This window comes from Urocampus carinirostris, chromosome 2, assembly GCF_059441175.1.
Source record: "Urocampus carinirostris isolate Australia breed hairy pipefish chromosome 2, RoL_Ucar_1.0, whole genome shotgun sequence".
NCBI classification, from domain to species: domain Eukaryota; kingdom Metazoa; phylum Chordata; class Actinopteri; order Syngnathiformes; family Syngnathidae; genus Urocampus; species Urocampus carinirostris.
The window spans coordinates 37,619,850-37,646,939 of record NC_142350.1 but is presented as its reverse complement, the minus strand read 5'-3'; the positions used below and the strand labels follow the sequence as shown (position 1 = coordinate 37,646,939).

General features: G+C 39.5%; 1 protein-coding gene across 18 annotated transcripts in view; it reads left to right on the top strand.

Moving 5' to 3' along the window:
* The window catches only part of rims2a (regulating synaptic membrane exocytosis 2a), a 196,700-nt gene that overhangs the window by 46,506 nt on the left and 123,104 nt on the right, over positions 1–27,090 (top strand). For 17 of the 18 annotated variants that reach the window (XM_088326414.1, XM_088326413.1, XM_088326412.1 and 14 more), the window contains one exon: positions 12,636–12,919. In XM_088326414.1, the coding sequence (XP_088182540.1) occupies positions 12,636–12,919 (284 nt within the window). Of the gene's footprint in view, positions 1–1,912; positions 2,145–12,635; positions 12,920–27,090 lie in introns of those variants that run through there. The other variant, XM_088326423.1, reaches the window with a different exon arrangement.

Here is a 27,090-nt window from a genome sequence, read left to right as displayed (position 1 = left end):
CAAGACATTTTCAGAGCAACTATAGCTGCAAATGATCATCCATAAGTTCACCTTTCACGTCCTGCAACAGAAAAGACATTCGTTAAAAAATTGATTTTTTTATCGAATAAAATATGGGTATGCATCTTTTTGGGTCACCCTGTACTTCACAAACATATTTAAACATACTACTTTTGGGTGTTTTTTGTTCAAAAACGCCTATCAGGCACGATCAAATAATCCCAAGTAGTTCATCTGGCAACTTTTTACCCCAACTAAATTGTTTTTGACTCAACAGTTTTTCGAGTTTTCCCTTATTGTGACCAGTTTGCCTCATATAAAATAATGTTTTCTAGGGATAGGTAGACCTGTTCATGGTGCTGTGATGGATTCTGTAATGTGCTAAGCTCTGAAGCAGGGGTCACCAATTTAGTTTCCGCAAGCGATAGTTGTCTTTAGATTCTGCCTCTGTTACTTTTATTTCTAAAAAACTTGAAAAGTAGACATTTATGATATAAGAAGAATGAAGGAATAGGTTTTGTGCCTTTTGAAAGTATTGCATTTGATAAGGTTGCAAAGAAACCTAAAGAGCAGTATGTAATCAGAATGTTTCTACCTAAGTCGACTTGAATTAAAAGCATTCACGACAATGGAGCAAAATAATGGTTACAAAACATATAGATGTACGATGCTAAATAATTCTTACACTATTGACATACCATTATGCTTATTTTAGTATGCTTCATATTTTTAAATAAGAGAAACTATACATTGAAATAACTTACTCATATAAAGGGACATTGTGTATTATTTGACCACTAGATGCTGTGCTAAAAAGCACAAGGATGCAAACCACAGAGACTTAAAATGACTAAACTAATAATTTTTCTGCCCAGCCTTTTACATGTTTTGGGGCATACCTGTAGCAGCAAGATGGCGGACAATTGTGTGAGCCTTCTCTAGGCGAGGCTCATGTTATGTAAAATATTTATAAAATTCCTCGACCTATGAGTATTTAAAAAAATGCAGATTTATAACATATTTAATGTATTTTTGCATATTTTTTCCAGTACATATTGTTTTTTAATGTTTTTTTTATAAGAATAGGATTCGCTAAATAATGTACACTGTCCCTTTAAACTTACACATTTAGGTGGGGACCTCACACTTTCATTCTGCATGCCCCAATTGGCACCTGGATTGCAAGTTTGAGACCCCTAATGTAGAAAAAGTACACTACAAAAACAATTTGTCACGCAGTTGGAATAACATTATGCTTTTTTAAAGTACCTTTTAAAATTCTAAGATATTTGATCTTTCCTTCCTTTCTTTCTTTCCTTTTTAAAAATAAAGAGAGAATAAGAATTAAAATAACCTAAATTATCCTTGGTAGATTATTACTCATTTCCATTTTTTTGTCTTTTTTTCAGATAAGTAAAATATCTATACCCACAGCTCACTAATCAATTTAGCTCACATCTGTTTTTATGAATTTAACTTGAGCCTGCACTGTATTGTGCTTAAACACATCCTAAATTCTCCAATTTTACACCATAATAGAGCCTCTGTGGATTCATCCTTTTGCAGTTGTTTGAGGGCAACATTTGCTGGTAATGCGCCACCTACATAGCTGGTCACGGTTCTCACCGAATGACAGAATGTGTTTTTTTTTTTTTTGCGAGCAGATACATTTTCAGTTCAGTCTCACTGCCAGATTGTGAGAGTTGCCGCATATAAATTAAGCCTGCAGATGCAAACGGCATACTGGCCGTTTCTTGGACGAATGAATGTAGCGTTGGTGGGATGCATAACCTCATTTGTCGGGGTGGTGCTTAAATCACACGCTCCTCCCCCAGAGTGGTTTCGACTCTGGTTTTGCCCGGAATTGGAAATCTGCATTTCCGTCAACCTTCAGTGTTTGGATTGTGACATCACGCTGCTGATAGAAAGTAGGGCAACGTCTGAGTTTTCGGAGCGCATTCGGCTGGTGGGATCTCCAGTGTAACCTTGTCGGTGCTCACAGCAGCCAGTGGCTGGATTTTGAGCTGTCCGCGGTCCTGAAGGTCAGAGTTGCTGTTTTGTTTGTCTGGAGCGCGTCTATCAGACCAAGCTGCCTTACGGAGTGATTGAATTGAGCATTCCGTTTTCTCTCAGCGACAACATGGGTAAGCTGATTTAAATATTTGATGCTCTGAATTCAGTTTGCTGCATAGTTGCTTTGGGAAACAGCTAGTCTAATGTCATAACAGTCGAAACATGTGAACCTGCGCAAATAAAATTGTGTGTACATTAACCAAATATTCACATGTATAATAATATTGTTAATGTATTCCCATTTCCCACCTCAGCTTCAAACAGGGGACATAAATATTCATGAAGTCTATTATTATTGCTGGCGCAGACTAAAATTAGAAGCTCATTAAATTGTAATTCACCACGTGCAGCCACCGTCAAAGCATGTGAATGTAGCAGCACGCCTCATTTTCAACATATGCACACACAGAGCACCACAAGGGAGACTCGTATGGACTTTTTTTGTCTTCAAACAATAACAAAAACAATTTATAAAAAAAACATCTCGATGGGTATGTCCAAGGTATTTTGTATACACTGTTAGTCCAGTAAATCCATTATTCATTGGCTGTACAAGCTCCATCAAAGTGACTGTAGCTCCCCCAGCTGGGCTGATAGTTTGATCGGAAGTATTTTAATTCCAAACCTTATTAACAATTGCAGTTCAATTCGGTTGTGTTCAAGGCCAGGATGTTCTTTAGAGGGGCTCCACTCCCTAAAAAATGAGTCTTTTGATGAGTAGTTCAGCTCAACTCAGTGCAGGTGAAGGAAATATGCTTCAAGGCAATATGATATCTATGAAAGCTCATTTACCAGCACATTAATATTGTATGACATGCCATCTCCACTTTTTTACCTCACCTCTTTTGTCCTTTTATTATTTTTGACTCCTTACAAAGATGTCTATCTTCATATTTGTCACTAGACAATGTGAGTCCAAGACAGTTGAATGTTTATGCTGATAAAATAAATGATGAGGAAAATGTTGTTTTAAATGTCAAAGGCTGTAGTTTTAGCTTAGCTCTCAACTATTGCAAAAATATGCAACTGTAAAAAAATAAACAGGCATGTTAAAATGCTTATAATGATAGTAATAATACATTATACTTCAAAGCACCTTTCAGGACACCCAATGTCACTGTACATATAGTAGGACACAACAATAAAGCAAGAATAAAACAAGAGTAGAACAGGAAAGTAAGAAAAAGCAAATAAAACACAGTAGAGTTCAAATGGGGTCGTATGTGAGGCTGATGATCAAGGAAAGGCAAGTCTAAAGAGGTGAGTTTTGAGTCCGGGTTTAAAGGTGGACAGGGTCGCAGAGTTTCGGAGTTCAGGTGACAATGAGTTCCAGAGCTGGGGGGGCAGAGCGGCTGAAAGCTCTGCTCCCCAATGGAGCTGAGGCAGGCAGGGGGTATAGTGAGATGGAGGGAGGAAGATGATCTGAGGGTGCGGGTTGGCATGGCTGTGTGAAGGAGGTCGGAGAGGTAGATAGGGGCAAGGTTATGAATGTCCTTGAATCTGTACAGAAGGATTTTGTAAGTGATTTTCTGGTTAATTGGGAGCCAGTGGAGCTGCTGAAGGACAGGGATGATGTTATGGCGAGAGAGCTTTTTGGTGATGATGCGTGCAGCAGAGTTATGGACCAGCTGAAGTAAAGAAGGGACTGTTGAGGTAAACCGTAGAGGAGGGAATTTCAGTCATCGAGGCGTGAGGTGACAAGGCTATGGACGTGGATGGCTGTTGTGTGTGGGGTGAGGGAGGGGCGGAGAAAGTTTATGGAGTAGGCTGACCGGGTGTTGTTATTTATATGAGAGTTAAATGAGGGTGTGCTGTTGAGGATGACACCCAGACTCTTGACCACAGTGGAAGGATTAACTCAGGAATTGTCAATGATAAGAGAGAAGGAGTCAACTTTAGAAAGGGTGGATTTGGTGCCGATGAGAAGTAGTTCTGTTTTATTGCGGTTCAGTTCTAGAAAGTTGATGGTAAACCATGACTTTATTTCAGAAAGGCAGAAGTTGGGGCCAGGTAGTGGGAGTATCAAGCTGGGTTTGCAGGAAAGAATTGAATTTCCTGAAGATATGGCCTAGGGGGAGAAGATATATAAAGAGAAGGGGCCCCAGGACAGAGCCCTGGGGCACACCTGAGGAGCCTGGACCCCTGACCATTTTGAAGATGTTCTTTTACAAATCATTGCTTGCTTGGATCAGCAATTTCAGTTAAATATAGTATACAGCGGACAGGCACAGTGTTAGTTGAGAAGTGAAATAAAGTTCCTAGGATTTACAGGACCCCGATGGAAAATTTACAATGAGAATATTTAGTAAATCTTCCTTTTGCAGAAATGACAGCTATTAAACCAGGGGCCTTTTCATGAATACATCTGGCATGGAGATACAGGGACCATAATAATCTCTCTGTGACTTCCCAATTTTATTGTATATAAAGCCAGAGAAAATCAGACAGCAGTTTGTCCTGTTCAAAATATATAAGGCAACATTTCAACTACAGTTTACACTCACGGTGTTATACCAACAGACCTGGTTTTGACTTTACCTCTATAAGGAATCCTTCATATTACAGCTCATTAAACAATCATTGTTTGCTGTTGAGACACGTCATGCTGAAAATCCACCGAACAAACGGTTAATACCTGTAAATGCCAACCACGTAACCACAACATTTTGATTGGGTGAGCGGTCGGGTGGGGATCTGTCAGCACACCTAGCACACTCTCCTAAATACATCCTGCTTGTTTGCAGTATTTTGTGACATTTTTACAAAAGAACTCTGCTCGCACCTTATTTTAAAACTGTTATTTACGACAAAATTATGGTCGAAATAAGCCTCAAAGATCACAAGTAAATGTGGGTGGGAGACAGATTTTAAGTGGTATATTTGTTGATATGGGACATAGGCTCTGGCATTACTATTGTTTAAAAATTGTTCAAATCATCAAATGTCACCCAGTGAAATCAAATGTGCTAAATAATTAGGTTTTTGTATGGAGAGCAGGTTTGGTGGATTCGTTGAATTGTGTCTTAAAATATTTGATGTGGCTCTTAAAAAAAAAAAATCTAAATCTTTCCATTTAGTCAAGGTTTCTAACCTCCTCTAAATGCTTCATATGGCTTTTTATAAGGGTAAGGATTTTTGACCATTCGTCTTCACAAAACCAAGGATGGACTGTTTCCTTAAAATCACAACAGAGATTTAAAAAATGTTGAAGTATTCAATCCCAGGGTAACGTCACTTTGTCTCAGATTGTTCATAAGTAACTGCTGGTACTGACAGAAATCCACGTGGCCTTCAATTTGAACAGGATTGCCAGTACCTGCACTAGCCACACAGCCTCACAGCATGATGAAATCACCACAACACTTTGCTGTGGTTAGCAAGTGTTGTTTTGGAACGCTGTGTTAATCGTTTGCATGCATCCCACCCCTTATTGTTTGTTTAGTTGTTTACCCAGTCCACAGCACCCTATTCCAAAAAAAAGTAGGATTGCTCAAATGTGCTTTAGAATACCTCAAGCTTTTCTATGAAACTAAAATGTTTATGTCTTACCCTCTTGATGGAGGATGTCAATAATGGTCCTCTGGACATCAGTCAGATCAGCACTTCTTCAGATACTTGCAAATTTATTGAACCAAGCTGAGTGTTTTTCAAGGCTCAGGCACATCTGCAGTTGTGTGGGTATTTTTGATGATCCAAATGAATAAGTGATTCGTATAATAGCCTACTATTATACTTTTTCATCAAATTCCAATATTTTAAGATAGGATATTTCATTTTTTTCATTTCATTTTTTTAAACTGTATGCCTTTATCAGCAATAATAGAGCAATAAAAGACTTGTCATATTTCAGTTGATTTGTAACGAAATGAACTGTTTTTAGTGTCTTTGATGACAACATAGTTAAACATTGGATGTAACGATTTCAGACATGGCATTCCAGGTTAACCACGTAATAAAGACTTAAAAGACAAAAAACAAGATAAAAGACTGTCAGGGAAATTTTGCAAAATATTCATAAGGTATTGCTTAGAGAATGAATGGCCTTATGTTGTACTGTAAATATAGTGCAATGAACGTAAGGCAAAATAAGAAAAAATGTACATAATATGAGTTCTCACAATTCAAAAAACTATTTGTAATTATATTTAATATCATTTTTCTATGTCAAAGAAGAGGAATAATACTTTAAGAAAGCATACTTATTCGACAGAATGAAGTCAGACGTTTTTGGAAATCTTTATTCTTATTATCTTATTCCTATTTTCATTAAAATAAACATTACATAATTTTTCAAATAAAACTTGAATATAAGAATAATATAAGAATAAAAATAACTGCAGTCTGGAGAATATTTTATCTTAGATATTGCATTTGTTTTTGCTCATTGTTTATAATATAACAATTATTTGGGTAGAAATGTGAACAAAACACTCCTAAAAATCTAATTATTTTGCCATTTTTACTTATTTCATATTCATATAAGACTTTTTACTGTTTGGCTCCTAATTTGAGCAAACAGTTGAACTAAGTGATGCGACAGTCCTGCAGTTGCACTTTGTTTGTTATTCACTACTGCTGTAGTGCAGCAAGGTGGCCACAGGGAGCTGCTCAATGATATCCATTGTTTCCTCCACCTGATAAATGTAAATACTAAAGACAGGGACAAAAACGCTAGGTGGAGGTTGCAAAAAACCTTCTATGTGACTCATATCAATTTGAAATTTGACATCTTTTGATATAAAACAGGCTCGTGCTAACGTCCTGAAAAAGACTGGAGAACATGTCGATTATTTTAAGATGATGCATTGTTGTGTCTCTCCGACTCGGTGAATCTTATTATATTGTAGGCAATGCAGTCTACATTGTGTAAGCTGTTAACTGTGGTAATGTTTTTTTTCAGTATTCTATTTTTAGCATCAGGTTCAATGACTATGAAATGTGCAAACACAAGGAGAAATGGCCCCGCCTGAGGGCTGCAGCCTCCAACCCCCTTCCTGCACTCAGCCATGAAGAGTTAATATGAAGGGGAGTGTGCCTGTGCTTTTGCATGTATGTGTGCTTGCGTGTGTGTGTGTGTGTGTGGGCACCCATATGTGTCTATATACATTCGTGTCCATTAGTGTCGGCACAGTGATGCCATTACCATATGTTTGCTTCCGCGCACACCACACTGGATATGAAAGAATAGTGGTCGGTTTATTTTTAATTTAACATGTTTACCCAAAGAATTGTGCAGTAAAAAGGATGCTTGTTTTAGTTGTACCGTGCATTAAGTCAAGGCATCCTGTACGAGATCAGTATTTTTCTTTTTCTTTTTTTAATGGGGTTTTGGTCACCAGGGATACAAACACCAAACTATTTCAATTTGAACCATGATTTAACAGCATCTAAAGTGACAATATAACATACAATAAACCAATCCTATATACACACAAAAAAAAACAAAAAACAGTACATCGACATACACAAAAAGAGCAAATAAAGTAAATCAACCTGCCACAATCAATGCAGACATTCAGCACAGTAATCCGTTTCATGATTATTCTATTAATAATATTCATTCACAACATTGGTTGTATTTATTATCGTTGTTTCGCCTATTAATCTTGATAGTCCTTTATCTTTTTATCTTAAGTCTTTACTACATCTTAACCCTGGAGTGCCATGTCTAATCTCATTGCAAACAATGTTTCACAACTTTGGTACTAATAACAATTCTGTTCTATTCAATCACTCCATGTTGTCCCCTGCCCGCTGCTCAATGTCTAGCATCCCCGCGACCCTAGTGCATATAAGCTGTTCTAAAAATGAATGAATGATAATAATAACGATAACAGTAATAATAACAACAGCAATAACAATAAATATAATCCAGAGTGTAATCATGTGCAACTTTGGGTTTCCTTGTGAGATCGCACCAACATCCCATGACATTGCAACAACTTTTCTGCACTAACACACAGATGTGAACACAGCAGCGTTAAAGAAAAAAATGAAACAAAAAATCTTAGAACGTATTTATCTTTTTTGAATACACAGTGGTAATGAGTAACCCACAGACCGGTACCGGTCAGTGGTCTGGTGCTTAGTAACCCCTGTTTTAAAAGAATAAGCATGCCTTGAAAACAGGGCTCATTCAAAAGTGATACAATGTTACTGTCTTCTGGACATAATTGGTGTTTTTGTTTTTAATTTTCCATTGAAATTGAAATACAAACTGGCTACTCGTCAAAACAAAACAATAATTAAAACAAGTCCATAACAATATTTCTTGTTACTATAGGTTGACTTCTGAATTCACTGGACTAGATTTCTTTCTTTAGTGTGTGTGTGTGTGTGTGTGTATGCTTGTGAACACTTTGTGCTTTTTGCTACAAATTTTCATGATACGTTGGCCTTCCTTGTATATTTCCGTCTCCTAGGTGACTCAAGTAGTCAGAAAACCATCAGAGGTGGAAATTAGATGTAGCAGTTTGTTACCGGACTCCATCCTCATTAACTCAACATTTTGAAATAAAAGTGCAAAAGAGTTTGGGGGGCTGAGGTGGTGGGTCAGTCAAGTATGTGGTCTTCCCCTGGTTAACCAGTTTCCTTTCACTTGAGAAAAAGGTTCACCAAGGTCAGTGCCCATCATCACACACAAAAAAAGAAATAAGTTTAGCAGAGATTAGCAGAGGAAGAGTGTTAACCATGAACAGCAGTGTCTATCATTTAATAGACACTTCCTGAATCATGCAAGGTGCTGGTGTGGTGAAAGACCTGAGCATGCATGAAACCCATCAAAAGGGTTTAGGGCCCTACAGGGTGACATCCCCTCATACTCCCTAAACCAATCAACTCCGAGGGTTCCCGGTAGCACTCAGGCACGCCATTCCCAGTCTTGGCAGCAGCCAGCACTGGGGCCCGGAGAAACGCCACCAAGACAAGCAGCCGCCACCACTCCATCAAAGTGGGACGGGGACTGGCCGAACTCCCTGGCCTGGGTCTGAAAGAGTTTAAAAAGTACAGTAAATACATTCATACTGTTTCCCCCAGTTTAAAGTCAATGACGTAACTGTTGTTTTTAACCAGTCTGAATTTTGAGTATTTAAAACTGTATTAATGTTGCAATAGCAATATATATGTTAGACATACTGTGAATCTTCTGTAACATCACTCACAGCACATTACATATGGAGTATATCTGTCTCAGAGATGCAAAGTCAGCTTCAAAACACAGGTAGCCCTCATTGCGGGAGAGGCAGTGCTCAAGCGCAGCCAGTGCTAATAACAATAATGCACCGACTCAGCACTGAGACTTTAAAGACAGACTGGTGTGCTTGCGTGTGTGTGGGTAAGCGTTCAGGCCAGATTTGGTCTCCTGGATCAGACATTGGTAACAATTGCATTACATTGCAACTCTTGGTCTGTGTGTCTGTGTGTTTGGAGTTAGTAGTCAGGGTTGCTGTCTGCTCTTGGATTTGTGGGGCTAATGTAGTGTGAGTTGGCTGCAGCTGCATAGAAGAGCAGAACAAAGCATGGCATTCTAAGAGGAAATTCATCCATTTGTAATATGTATTTAGTATGGTTGATTAGATTGTTCTGATTTTAATAATTGTCACCTGCAAAGGAGATTGCATAGGATGACAGTTTTTTATTTTGACTACTACACCTGACTCTTGTCTGTTGTTTTTTTACTATTCAATGTTTACGTCATTTTCACTATGGACAATCATTTTGCTGTTCTTATTTTCCACATCCTTAAAAGTGTATTTGCTTTTCTAATCTAGGAGATTTAATAAAACAAAAGGCTCAGGGAAGGGCTTTTAGAACAGGTAGGCAAATTTTATCTAGATTTTCGTCTCTCTCTCCTGTTCTTCTTGCAAGTTCAAAATACATCAATGTCCTCTCTTCCTATTTTGAGTGTCTACTAATCTATAAACTGCATCTGCTATATACTCAGCCCTCGTGAAGTAATTTCTGTTTGCATGGTGGGGCTTTGCAGTAAATTGAAAAATGTGTTTATTGGTAATGGCATATAACTGAATACAGGAAATTGTGGTTGGAGATCATACCTGGCCACTGAAAAAAGAACAAAGAAATGATATGTCACAAATGTGAAAACAGTTACAAATTAAGAGTCATGTGGAAGGCTGCTGCATGTGTGCAAGTAATAATCTTTCCCCTCATCAACAAAACATTTATTTTGTTTGCATGGGGTGGAAAACCTTGTGAATCTATCACATGCTTATTTAGTGATTCAAGTCATTTAGGTCAAGTCATTTTTATTTGTATAGCCCTTAAACACAATTAGTCTCTAAGGGCTTCACAAGTTATTACACAAGTTATTACATATAAGAAGTTTAGGTTACTCGTATGCTATAGAGTAGAAGTGAGTTTTAAGCCTAGATTTAAACATTTCCACCGAGTTGCAGATCGGATCTCAGGGGGAAGAGCATTCCACAACACCGGTGCCCGGATGGAGAACGCTCTCGAACCAGCGGAACACTTCTTGGCTCTTGGGATCACCAGAAGACCGGCGCTCTCGGAACGAAGGCTTCGGGCCGGGACATAGGGGGAGATCAGATCTGAAATATATGAGGGGGAAAGTCCATGTATGATTTTGTATAGTAGTAGGAGAACCTTAAAATTGCATCTTAGGCTAACAGGGAGCCAATGCAGGTTAGCCAAAATTGGGGTGATGTGATCGTACTTTTTTGTCCTTGTTAAAAGCCTCCCTGCAGCATTTTGTACCAGCTGAAGACTCTTGAGTCTGGTCATCGGAAGACCGGAAAGTAGTGCATTACAGTAGTCGAGACGGGAGGTAACAAACGCATGAATTATGATTTCCGCATCCGACTGAGAAAGTATAGGACGAATTTTAGCAATGTTACGGAGATGAAAGAAAGCGGTTCTAGTAATTTTCTTCACATGTGTTTGAAAGGACAGATCGGGGTCAAAAATGACACCTAAATTTTTAAGTGAGTCGCTCTGTGTGATGTGGCAATTGTCTATGTTCACAGCGGTTTTAGAGAATAAGTCACGGGACTTAGATGGACCAATAACTAACATTTCAGTCTTTTCAGAGTTAAGACGCAGGAAATTGAGTGACATCCACTCTTTTATCTCAGTGAGGCAGGCCTCCAAATTTCCACATTTTTAGAAACCATATAATAATAATAATATGCGCCAAAACTTGGCATTCAATAAGATTTTCTTTGTTTTGCAATTGATTTACTTAGCATTTGTTCAAAGATCTTTCAATTTTAGCTCACATTGGCAGTTTTTTCTTGATATGAATTTGAAAGTCAATGGCTACGTAAACATGCAGGGAAAAGTCTGACTAGGAAGATAATTTGCATTTTTGGAGCAAAACATAACTAGTGACAAACAAACAACCCCGTGTACATGACCTCTGCAAGTAATTTGATTACAAGGGCTAAACTGGATTGACAAACTGCAAATAGATATTGTTTCCTGCATTTAACTTTGAACATTAAAAAAGATCACCAAAATAAAACAAAACTACTCTGCTTGTTCTCCTTACTTCAAAAGTGTGCTCCATTAATGCATACTATCTGTTTACGAGTTGTGCTTGTATGTGGCTTGCCAGAAGCCTGGACTTTCACTATATATTGATGGATACAACTGTAACATTTTTACCGTGGGAGCAGATCGAAAAATGAAAAAGTTCCGGAGATATTAACAAGCATACATAAGGTTTGTTTAGAAAGTAAGCTGGACTCTGCGTTTATCATTTGTCTTTTTACTACAAATCTACAGTTGTTCGCGGAATCAAAGAATAAAAAGTATTCTGAGTTGGAGAAACTGCGTGTGCTCATTAATGCTGACCTTCCCATCCAGTGAAAACGGCGTGGTTCCATTGTGTACATTATTTAAAATCAAAATGTATTTGTATAGCACTTTTCAGGGAAAAAAAGGCAACTCAAAGTTCTGAATAAGAATATTAAATGTACACTAAGTAAAATCACTCCGATATTACCGGGCTTCAACATCCCAGAAAGTCAAAAATACACACACACACACACACACACACACACACACACACACACACACACACACACACACACACACACACACACACACACACACACACACACACACACACACGCTGAAACACACAAAAAACATCAACAAATCAACTGCTGGGGCCATTGACTGTGAGTTTGTTTTCTAATCTGTGGTCTGTGCAGCCCTTTGAGACTCTTTGTGATTAAGGGCTATACAAATAAACATGACTTGACTATGATCAGTGATACAATTTCATTTCATCAAATGCCGCTCAATAACAAACTTAGTTTTGAGAATTATTCCAAACATCTGAAACTTTAACTTCAATTTAAAAAAAACATTCAGATGGTTTAACGTGAAAGGACATCATACTACAGGTTATGTGTCCCTACTTCTGAAACCATAACAATTTTTCCAATACGATTGCACATTAATACATTTCTAAATTGTTGTCAATATTTTACCATCTCAAAAACCGAACATTATAACGAGATTATGTTGTGTTTTCCTTTATTTATCATACACCACTAACATTGTTCTTCTTCCCGCAGGTGATGTGGGTATGCAACTTGTGCCGAAAACAACAAGAAATCCTCACCAAATCAGGAGCGTGGTTTCATGGCTTGGTGCCTGGACAGGTGCGGGCTGTGTTTGAAGGCGGGCCTCAGGGGAAAAAGGCCAAACTGCAGGATCCGTCGCTTTACCCTTACCAGGGGGCCTCAGGGGACTTGACGCCGAACAGAAGCAGACGCCATGGCGGGCTACTGCCCAGACAGGCCTCCCTCGATAATGGCTCGCTGAGGTACTCCGGATATGGTGATGCCCCCATAGACAGGTAAGCTCAGTGTAGCACGCAATGTAATTCAAACAATGTGTTTGCTAACCAAACCAAGGAGCCATATTATAAAAAGGCTTGCACAAAGCAAGTCTTCCACAACTAAGAACCACCCCCTACAAACATACATACCAGGTTCATAAGGGAGCTTAAAATCCTCGAAAATGCATGCATTTTAATGTTGTGTTTTCGTGGATTGAAAAGAGCTTGAATTATAGGTGAAGTCCTTGCATGTCCTTGGAATTGTTGCCGTGATTCACAACAGGTCTGATTAAAGGCCGACACTGCTTTCTGGTGGCTTCGCTTTGCCATTGCATTTCTTCTCACCTGGTTAACGGCAGCTGGCATTACTTTGTATGTGATTGTCCTGTGAAGCGTAATTTCCCCCTAGGGGTTTTGTGCCCAAGAGGCCGGTTGCACCTAAACAGGGCTTTATGAAATGTGTATAATGCAAAAAATATGCCTTGCAAAAGAATGATGGTATCTTTTCCCAGTGTTAAATTGTAACAGAGAAAATGCCCATAATTGAAAATGTAAGCTACATATATCATAATTTTCCTCAAAACTTGGGGGAGATATTTGACTTAGACATATTTTAACACGTATAGTTCAAATCCACAATTATATTCATGATTTACTTAAGATCTAAAAATGATGTTTTGAGAAATACACACCCAAGATTAAAAATCATACATGTAAGTCACAAAGATAGTTGTGGATCTGCGAAATACCATGATTCACAGCAGATTTCTTATTTTAATGGCACTGGAGAAATTAAATAATTGGCTTTAAAAGTCTTTAAAAAGTGGACATGAAAAACATGTACAAACCCATTATTTAAGAAAGCAGCTATGATGAACTGCTGACTGATGCATGGTGACTGTTTTCCGACCCCATTCACCTCAATTTTATTGTATGTTTAATTTGGGCTACACAGAACAGTTGTAATGACTTATTATTTCATATGCACTAAATCATTTCATTTATTTGAACTGTACGCTGTGTTTACCAGAATGGGGATTCTTATGACTTGATATTGGGAAAATATAAGACAGATCATTTCCACATAGTGGCTCCTTTCTCTTTATTATTCCAAACATGTTATCATTCAAGTTTTTTTCCCCCTTTCTAAGCATTTGTGTTTGTGGTGTGCCCCAATTTTATTGTTATTAATATTTTATGATATTTATGGCTTGAGTGCTCAATGCCTAACATTTGTCAAGTCAAGTCAAGTCATTTTTATTTGTATAGCCCTTAATCACAAAGAGTCTCAAAGGGCTTCACAGGTTAAAAAGATTTACTGGACAGACACGTGAAGCCGCTGCGTCTAGACGCGCCGCCATCTTGAAAAAAAAAAGTCTCCAATTTGTATGAGGATCAATGCATTTAATATGTTTTGCTATTGTATCTTTTCTATTATATTTCTATCTTATAATTTAGTGCTATCAAAATTTAATCTTTGATACTTTAAACTTCAGAGATTAATCAGCAAATATGCTGTAACTCTTAAGTTAAAGCTTTAAACCTACTTTAGCTTGGTAAACTTGGTTTAAAGCTTAACTTAGTCTGAAGGTTAAACCTTTTTTCAGCACTATGAGCAGTTGCCTTGCATGGCTGACTCTGCTATGGGTTAGTTAGTATGATGTAAATTACCATATTTTCAGAACAAAATGTCCAGTCTGAATTACATGTGTTATTACTTAATTTAAAGGAGGTGTGCGTTTTTTGAGGAACTTAATCCTGCAATCATGACTTCAAACCAGGAGAGGGCATACAAGTAACATGTTTTGCATTTATTTCTGAGACACGATCGGCGTGGTGGTTAGCGCGTGTGCGGCACAGATCTGAGGTCATGGGTTCAAATCCAGCCACCAACCTTCCTGTGCGGAGTTTTCATGTTCTCCCCATGCTTGCGTGGGTTTCCTTCGAGTACTCCGGTTTCCTCCCACATTCAAAAAAAACATGCATGTCGGGTTAATTGGCCGTGTGAATGAGCGAGCGAGTTGTTCCTCTTTGTGTCCCCTGCGACTGACTGGCAACCAGTTCAGGGTGTCCCCTGCCCACTGCCCGAAGATGACTGGGATGGGCTCCAGCACCCCCGCGACCCTACTGGGGATAAGCGGTGCAGATAATGAATGGATGGATTGAATAAAGTCTTCTTATTTCATCTTTTTGGTGGATGTTTCGCCCTGAACAGGCCTGATAAAGTAAAATAAAAGCAGATGGGAGCAATGGAAAATGAAGCATAAGGGCTCTTTGAACTCAGTTGGGCTTTGTTTAACATGTCCCTAATAGAGAATATATGTAACCTTAACTCTTGAGGAACACTTCAAACTATGTACCCCACTTTTATGCGGCGCCCCTGACAATAGGCCACATGCTTTATATACAATCAGTGTTCGCTACTACATTTGTCTTACAACAACACACACACACGCAAGAGCACACAAGTTGCATATTTAAACATAGGGTGGAAGCAAAATTGAGTTGATTGTGCTTTATTTAAGTATACGTGATAAAGTAGTAGTAAAGTACTTACTTTTTGTAATCATCAATAAAACACCTGGATAAAACAAGCAGAAAAATAGAGTGGGAACATTACTTTGACATGTCTTGTAATTGTTGTGAATCAAACCAATTCAAGTCCTTATCCTCTTATTCTGACTTGCCCAAAATGTCCATTAAACATGCGAGGTTCACTTTGAAAAAATGATAAACAACAGTACCAGCAGACACGTTAGCCTAAGCATGATGGCAAGCGAAGAGTTAATTTGCTTTACTTGTATTATCATAGGAATATCCCTCATGTTGGTAGAAGGTTTTTTTTGTTAATTGAGAGCATCAAGGTCTAAAAGCTCCTTAATCAGGAGAACTTAAGCCTGCTTGCGTGTTAAACTACTACTCTACATTCAGTAAGATCTCCAAGTAGCTTGGATCAGGTTTTGCTTGCAAAGAGGATGAGCATGTCTTGCAATGTCAGAGTCTCTCTTTGTAAGATGCTTATTTACGTTAGCAGTTGTTCCACTTAAGTAGCTCATTTGTTTTCTGTTCACATTTTTTAGTATTACAGCTGGTTTCATCTGTTTGTCCAGGTGAGACAAGGTGTGACAAGCCTCTATATAATTACACTCCAAAGAAGTACCTTTATTGTTCGTGAATCCGACTACTAGTTCCTCCACCGTTGCCCGCTCTTCTTCATTTAGATCTCTTACTAGCGATACGGCTTTGTCCTGAGTGTGTGGTTTGATATCTAATCCAGTTATTATGACATTAGTGATTTGAGTCAGCTGTTCCTGTTTTGTGAGATGATTTTTCTGTGTGATTAATTTCTTGTATTTTCCTGTTTTGTTTCCTCGGTTCCTTCACTCATTATGCTGAATGTATCTCATTTGCATTTCTGTTGTCAAGTTATTTAAACATTTTTTAATCTCATGCATAGTTTCCACCATGATAGTACTTTCCTTATTTGGCCCCACTATGTTTTTTGTGCTGTTTACTCCCCGACAACGTGAGGCAGTGGGGCCTCTTCTTAGTGGCGTGGGTCCATTTTACTTACCCCTTCTGCAAAGCAGCGAGCGTAGTGTGGGGCAGTGTAAACTTAGTTGCTGATTTTGTTGTTTCTCACAAAGAAAATATAATAATTGATGTTAAAATAATTTGTTACAACTGTGTAATAAATATAATCCATTTTTTCAGTTTCCTATCTTACAAACGGTATAGATTTACAGTTTCTTAAGTTAAGTGGGATATGGAAGACTTACAGCAAACAACGCACACTCTGCTGTTTGTAAATGGTTGAGTCAATTACACATGTAAGTGAAGAAAGTGGAGACTCTCGCTTGGACGTTTTTTTTGTTAGTTTTTTGTTTGTGGTCTTCTGAGGGGCATTATTTCACTTTGAAATATCCCTTTGCTCATTCTAAGTTTAAGATTGAATGACTGATTTTTAAACCAATCATTGAGATTAATGCACTCTTTACACACCTACCTCATACATCTTCTTCGGCAATATTTTGTTACCAGTAATTGAACTATAAATAAGGTAAGGACAACATCTTCACAGCTCACATAGTTGTTTACAGTTCCAAATCAATTCAACTTTATTTATAGACAAAGATTGCACAAATGGTTCACAAATTAACATGAATACATACTGGAAGGCAGCACGCCAGCGCAGTGGTGAGGGCGTGTGCGACACAGTTTTGAGGTCATGAGATCGATCCTTCCTGTGTGGAGTTTGCATGTTCTCCCCGTGCTTGCGTGGGTTTCCTCCGGGTTCTCCGGTTTCCTCCCACATTCCAAAAACATGCATGTCAGGTTAATTGGCCAGTCCAAATTGTCCCTAGGTGTGAAGAAGTGAGAGAGTTGTGTGTGTCTGTGAGCCCTTTGACTGGCTGGCAATCCATTCAGGGTGTCCCCTGCCCACTGCCCAAAGATAGCTGGGATGCGCTCCAGCACCCCCGCGACCCTACTGAGGATAAGCGGTGCAGATAATGGATGGCTGGACATACTGGAAGTAGTTAAAAGTGTCCATTTCCATTTGGACTTTTGCAATTAAAAATGCCGCAACTCAGTTACAGTAGAAAGGCCACCAGGTTGAATGTTGAAGTCAATTAAGCAGCTACAACAATTTCACCCTAGAACTAACTACATAACAATTGTCTATATGTAGGCATCAAAGTCTCTGCTTTTAACTTTCATGTTGGCAATGTGGAGTATTGCATGGTGTCAAAAATGACTATAGTGACGAGCTTGACTTTGCTGTCTTTTGCTGCTCGTACTATTAGTTTGGCAGTGACATTTGGCAGGAAAAAATATCGTAAAATATTTTACACGAAAATAATACCATAAGACTTTTTACACCTTCAGGTGGTGGTGTTGGTAAAGAACTTTTCGCAAAATAGTAATAGAAACACTCCCGGCATTCATGTACTGTATCTGATGACGTACTGGAGATGTGCGGGAAAATGAGCAGTATTATTTTGGTCAATAAGAAATTTAACAATGTTGGATAATAACTGCTAAGATGTGGCAAGAGATAAACACAAATAAATGTATAAATATACGTATAAAACTAGGTATGCTCTTCTTGTTTTTTGAAAATCTGCCAAAAAACAGCGGCAAAGCAGCGGGCGTCCATTATAGTGAAAACATTTGCGTATTTGCAAAATATAACCTTAAAAAAGACACGCAAGGTTTGTTAATGTTTTCTGTGGGCGTTACTTGCTTCTCTTTTTTGTTTACGGCCACCATGTTCTTTCTGTTTTTGTCTGATTGGCCACCCTCTACTTTTTAATCTTTATTCTCAGTTTACCTCCCGCGATTATTAGGAGTTTTCATGAAACCGAAAGTAAATCACTCCTCAGTAAAATTACTTTCAAGTCATAATTAGTCCTTTATATATTCATACATGAGGCCGGTCGACCAACGCCAATGAGTTCCAACCGGAAGCAAACAAAACAGGAAAGCCCATGGCAGCTTCAACGCTAACGATGAGCTAGCTGGACAAAATCATACCAACCGCAACACATGTGATAAAAAAATGAAAAGCCTACATTCAAGTAGATATAAGTCGCAATCCTTGATCATTACAATCATTGTCTATTTCAGAGCTGACCTCACATGTTGTATTATTGGGATTCGCTACCTAGAAAGTGTTGTTTTTCTCCAACGACGCCACAGGTCTACAGGAAACAAGTCAGATAGGTCAACTTTAAGACTACCTTTTTTGAGTCCCCTGGTGCATGGAAGATTTTGCATCATGTTTGCATAATTGTGGGGATCAACACAAAACATTTTGTGCCTAATCAAAACAAAAATGTTTGGGAATACCGTTAAAGGGCATTTGTAGTGATTCCATTACTTTGCTGGGGGAATGCAACGATGGGGCAACTGATTGATAACGCCGAGTGGGATGAGTCCGTACATCAAACCATGGAGCCACCCCTCCCCACCGTCCCCCACCCTTTGCCCCAGACAACTATGTACAGCTTGTGTTGCGAATGATCAGCCCCCCACCAGAGGAACGCCTCTGCATATAGCGATTAGCTGACGTTAGGACCTCAGACGCGGGGCTACCAGCCACCACCCCCACCCACTCTTTACGAGCGCCTCACGGGATGTTTTGCCATGCATTTGTCGCTGTGCGCCTCCTCCACAAGCGCTCGGGATGAGAGCGATGACAAAGAGCAGCTTGCGTCCCAGTGCAGCAGTGTGTGCGCGCTAGCGAAACGGCATTCCTCGATAAAAAATACGAGTAGGATGCGAGACAGCTGATCCACAGCCGTGGGAAGATGCGGCTGCTCCCGGTCAACGCGTAGGATGTCTCCCCGCCTCCATCTTCATGAAGGCGGCTGCTCTCCCGTCGACTCCCCGCGCGAGGACGTCCGTGTCACGACCGGGAGAAGAAGCGACGCCTACCGGGTACCTGCAGAGCGCTCCTACTGCAAGTCACAAGAATTATGACCAAGGGATCCCACCCGGAATGCGTCTCACATAAGGACACGATCCTCGAAGAGCTCCCGGGGAAATATGGAACTTGATCGTTGCGTTTGATGTGTGCCTGGAGATTGCAATCGACACGAACCGAGGAGAAGGGGTAACGGAGGATTTAGGATGCAAAACTGGTCTGCTGTTGAAAGAAAGAAAGCAGGGGGTGAAAATGCAGTTTGAGACATTGCGTCAGTTCTGTAGCTCGGTTCTGTCCCATTTCAATGGGGCTTTCTCGGCGCCTCAGAACATCTTGCAGACTGAGCTGTTGGAACAGGCGCTGAGCAACATAGGGTGAGTGTTTCCGTGGCCCTAATTTATGAGGAAGGGCTTCCCCGTACCTTGATGGTGTCAAGCCAGGGTTGCTGGGGGGAGGATCTTTGCTTTTATTGATTAGCCCGAGTAGTTGCCTGCGAGACAAATAAGCTTCCTCGCTTGCTGCATCCTTTCCCTGATACCTGCAAGCCGTACTGCTCTTTGGGTGACTGGTGTGTGCACATGCATGCGTGTACCACATGCAGCGTGCTAATTCAAATAAAAATGATTTGTGGATGCGAGTTACGACATACTGTACTGCGATTCTGCGTGCATGCACCAGCGCGTCACTGCTGCAGCGGCGTGCGCAACTCACACAACTCTTTATTAAATGAGTCTCCCGTCAGTAGTTTGAGTTGAACTATAGTGGAGAGTGCAGAGCCCACAGTCTCAACTCCACCCACATATTGTTTTCTCGTTCCAGTATATTAAAAGAGCACGTTGGAGTGTCTTGCCCACGTGACACTAATACTAATAGCATACTTTGCAACCTCAGTGTATTGTTCCTAGAGGTAAGATCAGGCCAAAAAAAATTCAGGTTGACCCAACCAGGCCTGTGAGTATTCAAAAAAGACAAAAAATATATACAATATTGACATCTTCGGTCCCCAACCACTGCGGTTTCACAAACGAGAGTAATGTCTGACAACATTTTCATGGCCTGCTCCAAATTCGGCATTAAACATGGGATTTTAGTTCTTTCATTTTTCTCTCTTTCAACTCACTTTCTGGCGAGAGGCAATTGTTGCATTTTCCATGAACAGACCAAAAATGCCGCTTGGCCTTTCCATCTTTCATATTGCATGGTATCCGATGCTGAAGTTCGCATTTTTAAGGGACAATGTATAATATTTGTTGTCTTTTAGTGGTCCATAAAATTTACATTCAGTAGAAAAAAAACATCGATTTGACTACTAGGCAAAAATAAATGAACTACCATACCAACATTTTTTTTACAACCAGGAGATCAAGGATGGCCTAATGCAGGGGTGTCAAAGTCAAATGGACGGAGGGCCAAATAAAACATTTGGCTACAAGCCGAGGGCCGGACTGTCCAATCTTTACTGAAACCAAGATTTAACCTACTGAAAACACAACAAATATATTACAATATGATTGGATAAATAAAGCAATATTTTCTTATGACTCTGTCAGTCATTTTTAATTTCAGCAGGCACAAAATACAAATGTCCTTTATATAAAAAACTCATAACATATCTCATAACAACAACTCATAACCATTTTCTATCATCCAATCATCTGAAATTATTAAAAAAAAATATTGCCTCGAAATACAATAAAATAAAGTGCAAAAATCTCTTGTTACTTAAAACCAATAGCAATCAACACACTGGACCTCATCTGTCCTGCTCAAATGTACATTGACTTTCCTTTCTGTGCTTTCTCTGGGTTAGTGTGAAAAAAAGGAATTACTGATTAACAAATAATAACAATCAAAAGTCATTTTCTCTGCTAAATAGGAGACAATTTTATCAAAAGACTGTTGTCCACATCAAGATCTATTTTCCATGAAAAGCCGAAAAACAAGAAACACTCCCAGGACAGAGTCGGCAAACAAAAACAACATAGTCACATAGACAAAAAAGCTTTAAAATTCCCGAGGGGAACAACAAAAAACAAGACCTTCTTTATGTGCATATTTAACTTTTAAACTTGAACGGAGTAAAAACTTCAAATGTGTAATTGCACAGGAAACATTACTGTATTATTACTGTATTTACATACATTTATATACAGTACTGTATTACTACAACTCTACATTACTTGTTTGAGGCGTGTGTTTTGTTTCATGATGCCGTCTAATATTATACTCTTTCATCACCGCCACACTTTCTCCACATAGCAGACACACAGGTTTTCCAGCTACCTCCGTGAACATGTACTCCAACTCCCACCTTGTTTGAAAGCCCCGGTTTTCAGTGTCCACCTTCCGTTTAGCCATTGTTGATGGGTATCTGTGGGCTAATTTTTGCTGTTATGCTAATGACTGCTGCTGATCGACTGCTGAATAAATCAAACCGCCTCCCGCTTTGCTCCCGCTCGGCGCGTCCCCGTTGCATTGTGGGAAATGTAGTATTCATGCGTACTGCGGGCTGCTGGCTTGCAGCGGCCTGCGGGCCGGATCTAATAATATATTGATATCGTCACGCGGGCCAGGTAAAACCCTCTCGCGGGCCTAATGTGGCCCACGGGCCTTGACTCTGACATATGTGGCCTAATGAGTTCCCCAGATGATGAAAGTATAGTTGACCCTCAAAATGAGAAGAAAAGACATCAATGGATTTTGAACTTGCAAAGAGAACATGGGAGAGGGCGCAACCCTACAATTAGAAATTTCAACCTGATGTAAAATCCCTCCCCTAAACCCTTTCTTTTTTATACATTCTTAAGATACAAAAGCAGCTCTGCCCCAAAGAGTGCGCGAATCAAAGAACCGCAGCATGATTGGCCGATAGTGACAATGATGTGGACAAACAACAGTGAGGTGTAGTCAAAATAACAAACTGGTATCCTATGAAATATATCTTTCCTTGTCCAATATTCAAAACAAAATACGCTTATCATCTGATTTTGTAACTTATTCAATCTGTTTAAAACAAGTTTGCATGTGCCCCATCAGGTCTACATCACCAGATATAATTTTAATTTGTGAGTCGCTTAAAGTGATCTTGCTAGGTGTACTTGGCTAATGCTTTTTTTCGTTTTTATATATTTATTGTTTGTTTTGTTGTACACCATTGATTCATCCATTATCTTCACCGCTTATCCTCAGTAGGGTCCCGGGGCTGCTGGAGCCCATCTCAGCTGTTCTCGGGCAGTGGGCAGGGGACACCCTGAACTGGTTGCCAGCCAGTCGCAGGGCACATACTGTAGAGACAGATGGTTCACTCGCTCATACACACCTAGAGAGAATTTGGACCGGCCAAATAAACTGAGATGCATGTTTTTGGGATGTGGGAGAAAACCAGAGTGCCCGGAGGGAACCCACGCAAGCGTGGGGAGAACATGCAAACTATGCACAGGAAGGCTGGTAACTGGATTTGAACCCATGACCTCAGAACCAACACCGTTTTTTTTTGTATCTATTCCTTGTTTGTTTTTTCAATGTATTTGGGGCGGCAGTAGCTCAGGAGGTAGAGCGATCGTTTTAGGATTAAGGGATCCCAGTTCGAATCCCGGCTTGTCCGTGTTACTTGTTGAAGTGTCCTTGGGTAAGACATTGAACCCCCAATTACCCCCAATAAGCAGGTTAGCGCCTTACAAGGCTGCACAGATCACGGCCGCTATTGCGAAATGTGAAGCACAATGTAAAGCGCTTTGGGAAGTCATTGACTTGAAAAGCGCTATAGAAATGCAGATCATTTCATTTCATTTCATGTACCATTGATTCAAAATATCTTTTACATACACGAGTAACTGAAATATTTGTAAACGGCCTTTTATCATCCATGCCATCCATACTTTTTGCTCTGCCTTTTTTTTTGCAAGTATTTTGTGCATGTTCCTGTTAGTGAATTTACTGTCTCACAAAATCTAAAATTCACTTTTATTTTATAATATAAATATTTCATCAGAATAATGTATGCAGAAAGTATCCCATTGAAAAGTGTTTATCATGACGTGCCTTGATGTGGAATAGAGCCTGCTTGTGTGGTGTGTCAAGAGAAGTTGGATCTGGCTTTGGTGCGCTGATGCATGTTGTGATTAGCCTGATAAACGTGTTTTTGCACTCGGAGAGAAAAGCCTCTGGTCATCTGGCCTGATTGCCGTTACTGCAACATTATGCTGAGAGTGTAAAAAACTCGGGTTAGTGGATTCCTTTTCTCTGAGATTAAACAGGTTGCCGTCAGATTCGTCATGGCTCTTTTTATCCAATATCCATTTTCTTTACCGTTTTCTACCTTTTTTTTAGCATAGAAGGCCTTCTAATGGGCTGCATGCTATTACAGTTGCCATGTATTTTGCATGTTCGTGTCAACCCAGGTCCTAATGGGGACTAGGGAGCTTTTCTTAGGGGGCCTCAATAGTTCTGAATGGAGTGCTTTCTACATGTAACACACTCACACTAAGAATGTAAGTGCATATAGAAGCGGCAAAGATTATACTGCCTTGTCCTGCAGTCACTTAAAAAACAAAAAAATCGAGAAGCCCTGACACATTGTCCTTTACAATATGTTGTATGCATCCCTCCTACTCGTATTATGGTAATCTGATACATAACACATTTGTGTAAGATTAAAAAATCGTAAATCGCAGATTTGTGGCTCTGCAAAATACATGATTCAAACCGGATTTTTTCTTTTAATGGTACTGGAGAAATTGGAAAAATGGCTTTGAAAATCCTCAAAAGTGCTTAATTCTAGCCATGGATAGGGTGCACAAACACCATGCAGTGTATTTATACTGAAAGGTTAGAATATGTTGGTAATTACTGGAGTATGTCTTGTTTGCTTTTCACACATCTATCAGTTATCTCCCAATGTTAAAAGTAAAAAAAACAAAACAACTGGCAGTTTTCATTTGACCTTTGATTCAAAATACCTACTCATGACACTTTAAAAGCCATTTAGTTTTTTCTCGTCATCTCATTATTGTCACGTCTAAAATATCTCATTTCTCATATCTCTCACCCGCTTTTTGTCACTTGGTTGATTTTTTTTCACAGCAATCTAGTCACAAGGTTCAAGGTTCTTGGTGAGGTTTTTGAGTTTTTCCTTGCCCTCATGAAGGTTTTAGATCAGGGGATGGTGTAATAGTAGTCTGTGCAGCCCTTTGAGACTTCTTGTGATTAAGGGCTATACAAATAAACATGACATTGATTTCCTGACCATGTGGAGTGCAGATTTCAAACCAGTTGTCAGTTCACTAAAGGTAAAGCAATTCTGTAATTACTATGATCTCTTTTCTGCTACATTCAACATTTACAGTCCACCCGCAATCAGTCCCTTTCTGCACCCATCACCCCCATGGTGGTGTTCCTGGTGTATGCAGCCCTTGGCTGCTCTGATTAAACCAGCCTTTTATTGGTTTTGTTCTCACCAAGGGAGATGTATGCAGGAATCAGGGAGGCCCCGGTTTATTGCCTGGGTATCTAAGAGAGGAGTTTTGATGATTGCACATTGGAGAGGTGAAATAAGAAAAAAGGCTATGTGAGCCAGTACTGAAGAAAGCTAACATGAAAACTATTGCGGCGTAGTGGTAAATTGATGAACAATTGTAGTCAGTGGTTCAAAATCTTTAAGTCTTTCCTGTACAGCAAACAGATAGCAAATGAGAGAGAGCTTTAAGTGGACCGCACAGGACGATAAGCATCCCGCTGATGCTCTCAAGTCCTGCTTTGCTTTGCTGGATGTTAATCCCGTTGACCTGCAACGTAGGTGAAATTGCCTTTGGCAGCTGTGGTTGTTCAGCACAGACTCACAGCCTAAGGAACACCTCACCCCTTTTTGCAGTATGGACATAAAGTTAAGCGATTTGTGTACAGCAACAGCAGCAGCAATTGCATAGATGCATGGAAACATCTGGAGCCTTTTCATGCTCACAGACTAGAACTTATTACCGCAAAGTTTGCAATGGGATGTTTGTCAGTGTGCCCGTTGAATCTGTAGCGAATACTGTTGGTATAAATAAATCTTTCTAACAAACAATTTATTGGCCAACTGAATTAAAGAGCCAAGTTTATTCTTTTCAAAACTCGTATCTCTTTTTGGAGCACCATATACGTTTTTAGACCATTATGTCAGGAAAATGGATGAAAAACCTTGTTAAGTTATTCTGAAGGGTGGCTGCACACACTTAAGGTGAATTATTTTTACCGTTTTGATAGTTCAATATACTTTAATTAAGACACACAGACTCTTGGATTTATGGAATTTTCTTTTACTAATCATCTACTGAAGAAGCTTGAATAGAACACAAAACACTAATAAGAAAATAAAACAAAACAAAACTAGGAGTTGAGAACTTAAACTGGCACCATTGGAAAGATAACAATGTTGGCTTGATGATTACGTTATTGCATTTTGATAGAATTCCCCCTTTTACGTCACACCGATACCAATACCTGGCAACAACAAGATGTTCTGCAAAGTGCATTGATGAAGATGACGCCCCAGTCTTTATGTCCTCGGCTGTGGAGCAATGAGGAATCCCGATAGGCTTTAGACCCAGTTGGGACAAGGATCACAGTATGCAGGGTTTCGTAAGCAGAGGTTGACTGCTGGTGGCTCAAGGCTTCTCTGAAGTCACTGGCTATGTCCGGTTCGGCCGCTAGTTTGATCAAGCTTGGCTGCTCGATCAAGCTTGGCTGCTCACTTGGCAAGGTTCTCTGGCTGCTTGTTGAGCTGAAACTTGGTCAGGACTGGCCAGGATTTTGATCCAGTTCTTTTTGATAGGATATGCCCTCTTTCCTTCTTGCTGGCCAAATTCAGACTGCTCTTGCGAGGTGAGACGTGTACCAGCTCCCTGTTCCGGTCTCCTGGGAGGGGCAGACCCCCTGTGGTGGGGTTGTCACGGGAACCCTTGATGCGTAAATACAAGCTAACGCCCCTCTCCCCAGCCTCACAGTCCACCTGGATAAGTCAGATAACATATGCATGTGATTGACTTAAAACACAGTATTCACGTCACATGTTATGACATTGTTTGATCATTTTCTGACATTGGAAAAGAAAATTCTGACCAAATGTTGAATACTCTATAACTCTAAAATATTCTTAATGAGTGAGTGATAGTAATTCTGGAGTATGTGTGATCAAAGGCCATTTAAATTTTACTATGTTGAGAGCTTCCATTGAAGTTTTGCCCCTTGTCCAATATTTTCCCTCTCACAAATGGTTTAAAAGGTCAACACAAGTGCAACAAATAATTAATGTGCCTGTGTAAATGTTTGGGACAGAGCATGCAATTGTCATCCCAGTGTCTCCAGATATTGTTTTCTAAAATCGCTTCTTTTCCGCGCTCTCACAGATGTCTGATGTTGTTTGTGTATAAATACCCAGGAGACAGAAGATTAACTACATGGATGGTGCTTCCCCTTCAACCATATGCCCCAATCTGAACTGTTATTTGTCAATGTCATGAACTATTCAGTAGTTTGAAGGCAATCTAAATTTGCCTGACTTTGCTGTTATTGCCTTTTTTTGAGTGTGGGGCACTAATGGAAGGCTAGGAACAAAAATATATTTTGTTTTGTTTCTTAACCCTGATTAACATTATAAATGTTTTTCATTTGATGTAGAATTTTTTAGATAAAATAGAAAAACATGATGTTACAGTACTGTATTCCAAAAATATTTTAGAAAATATTTAAATAAAGTGATTGGGTTAGGACAGTTTGATTAACA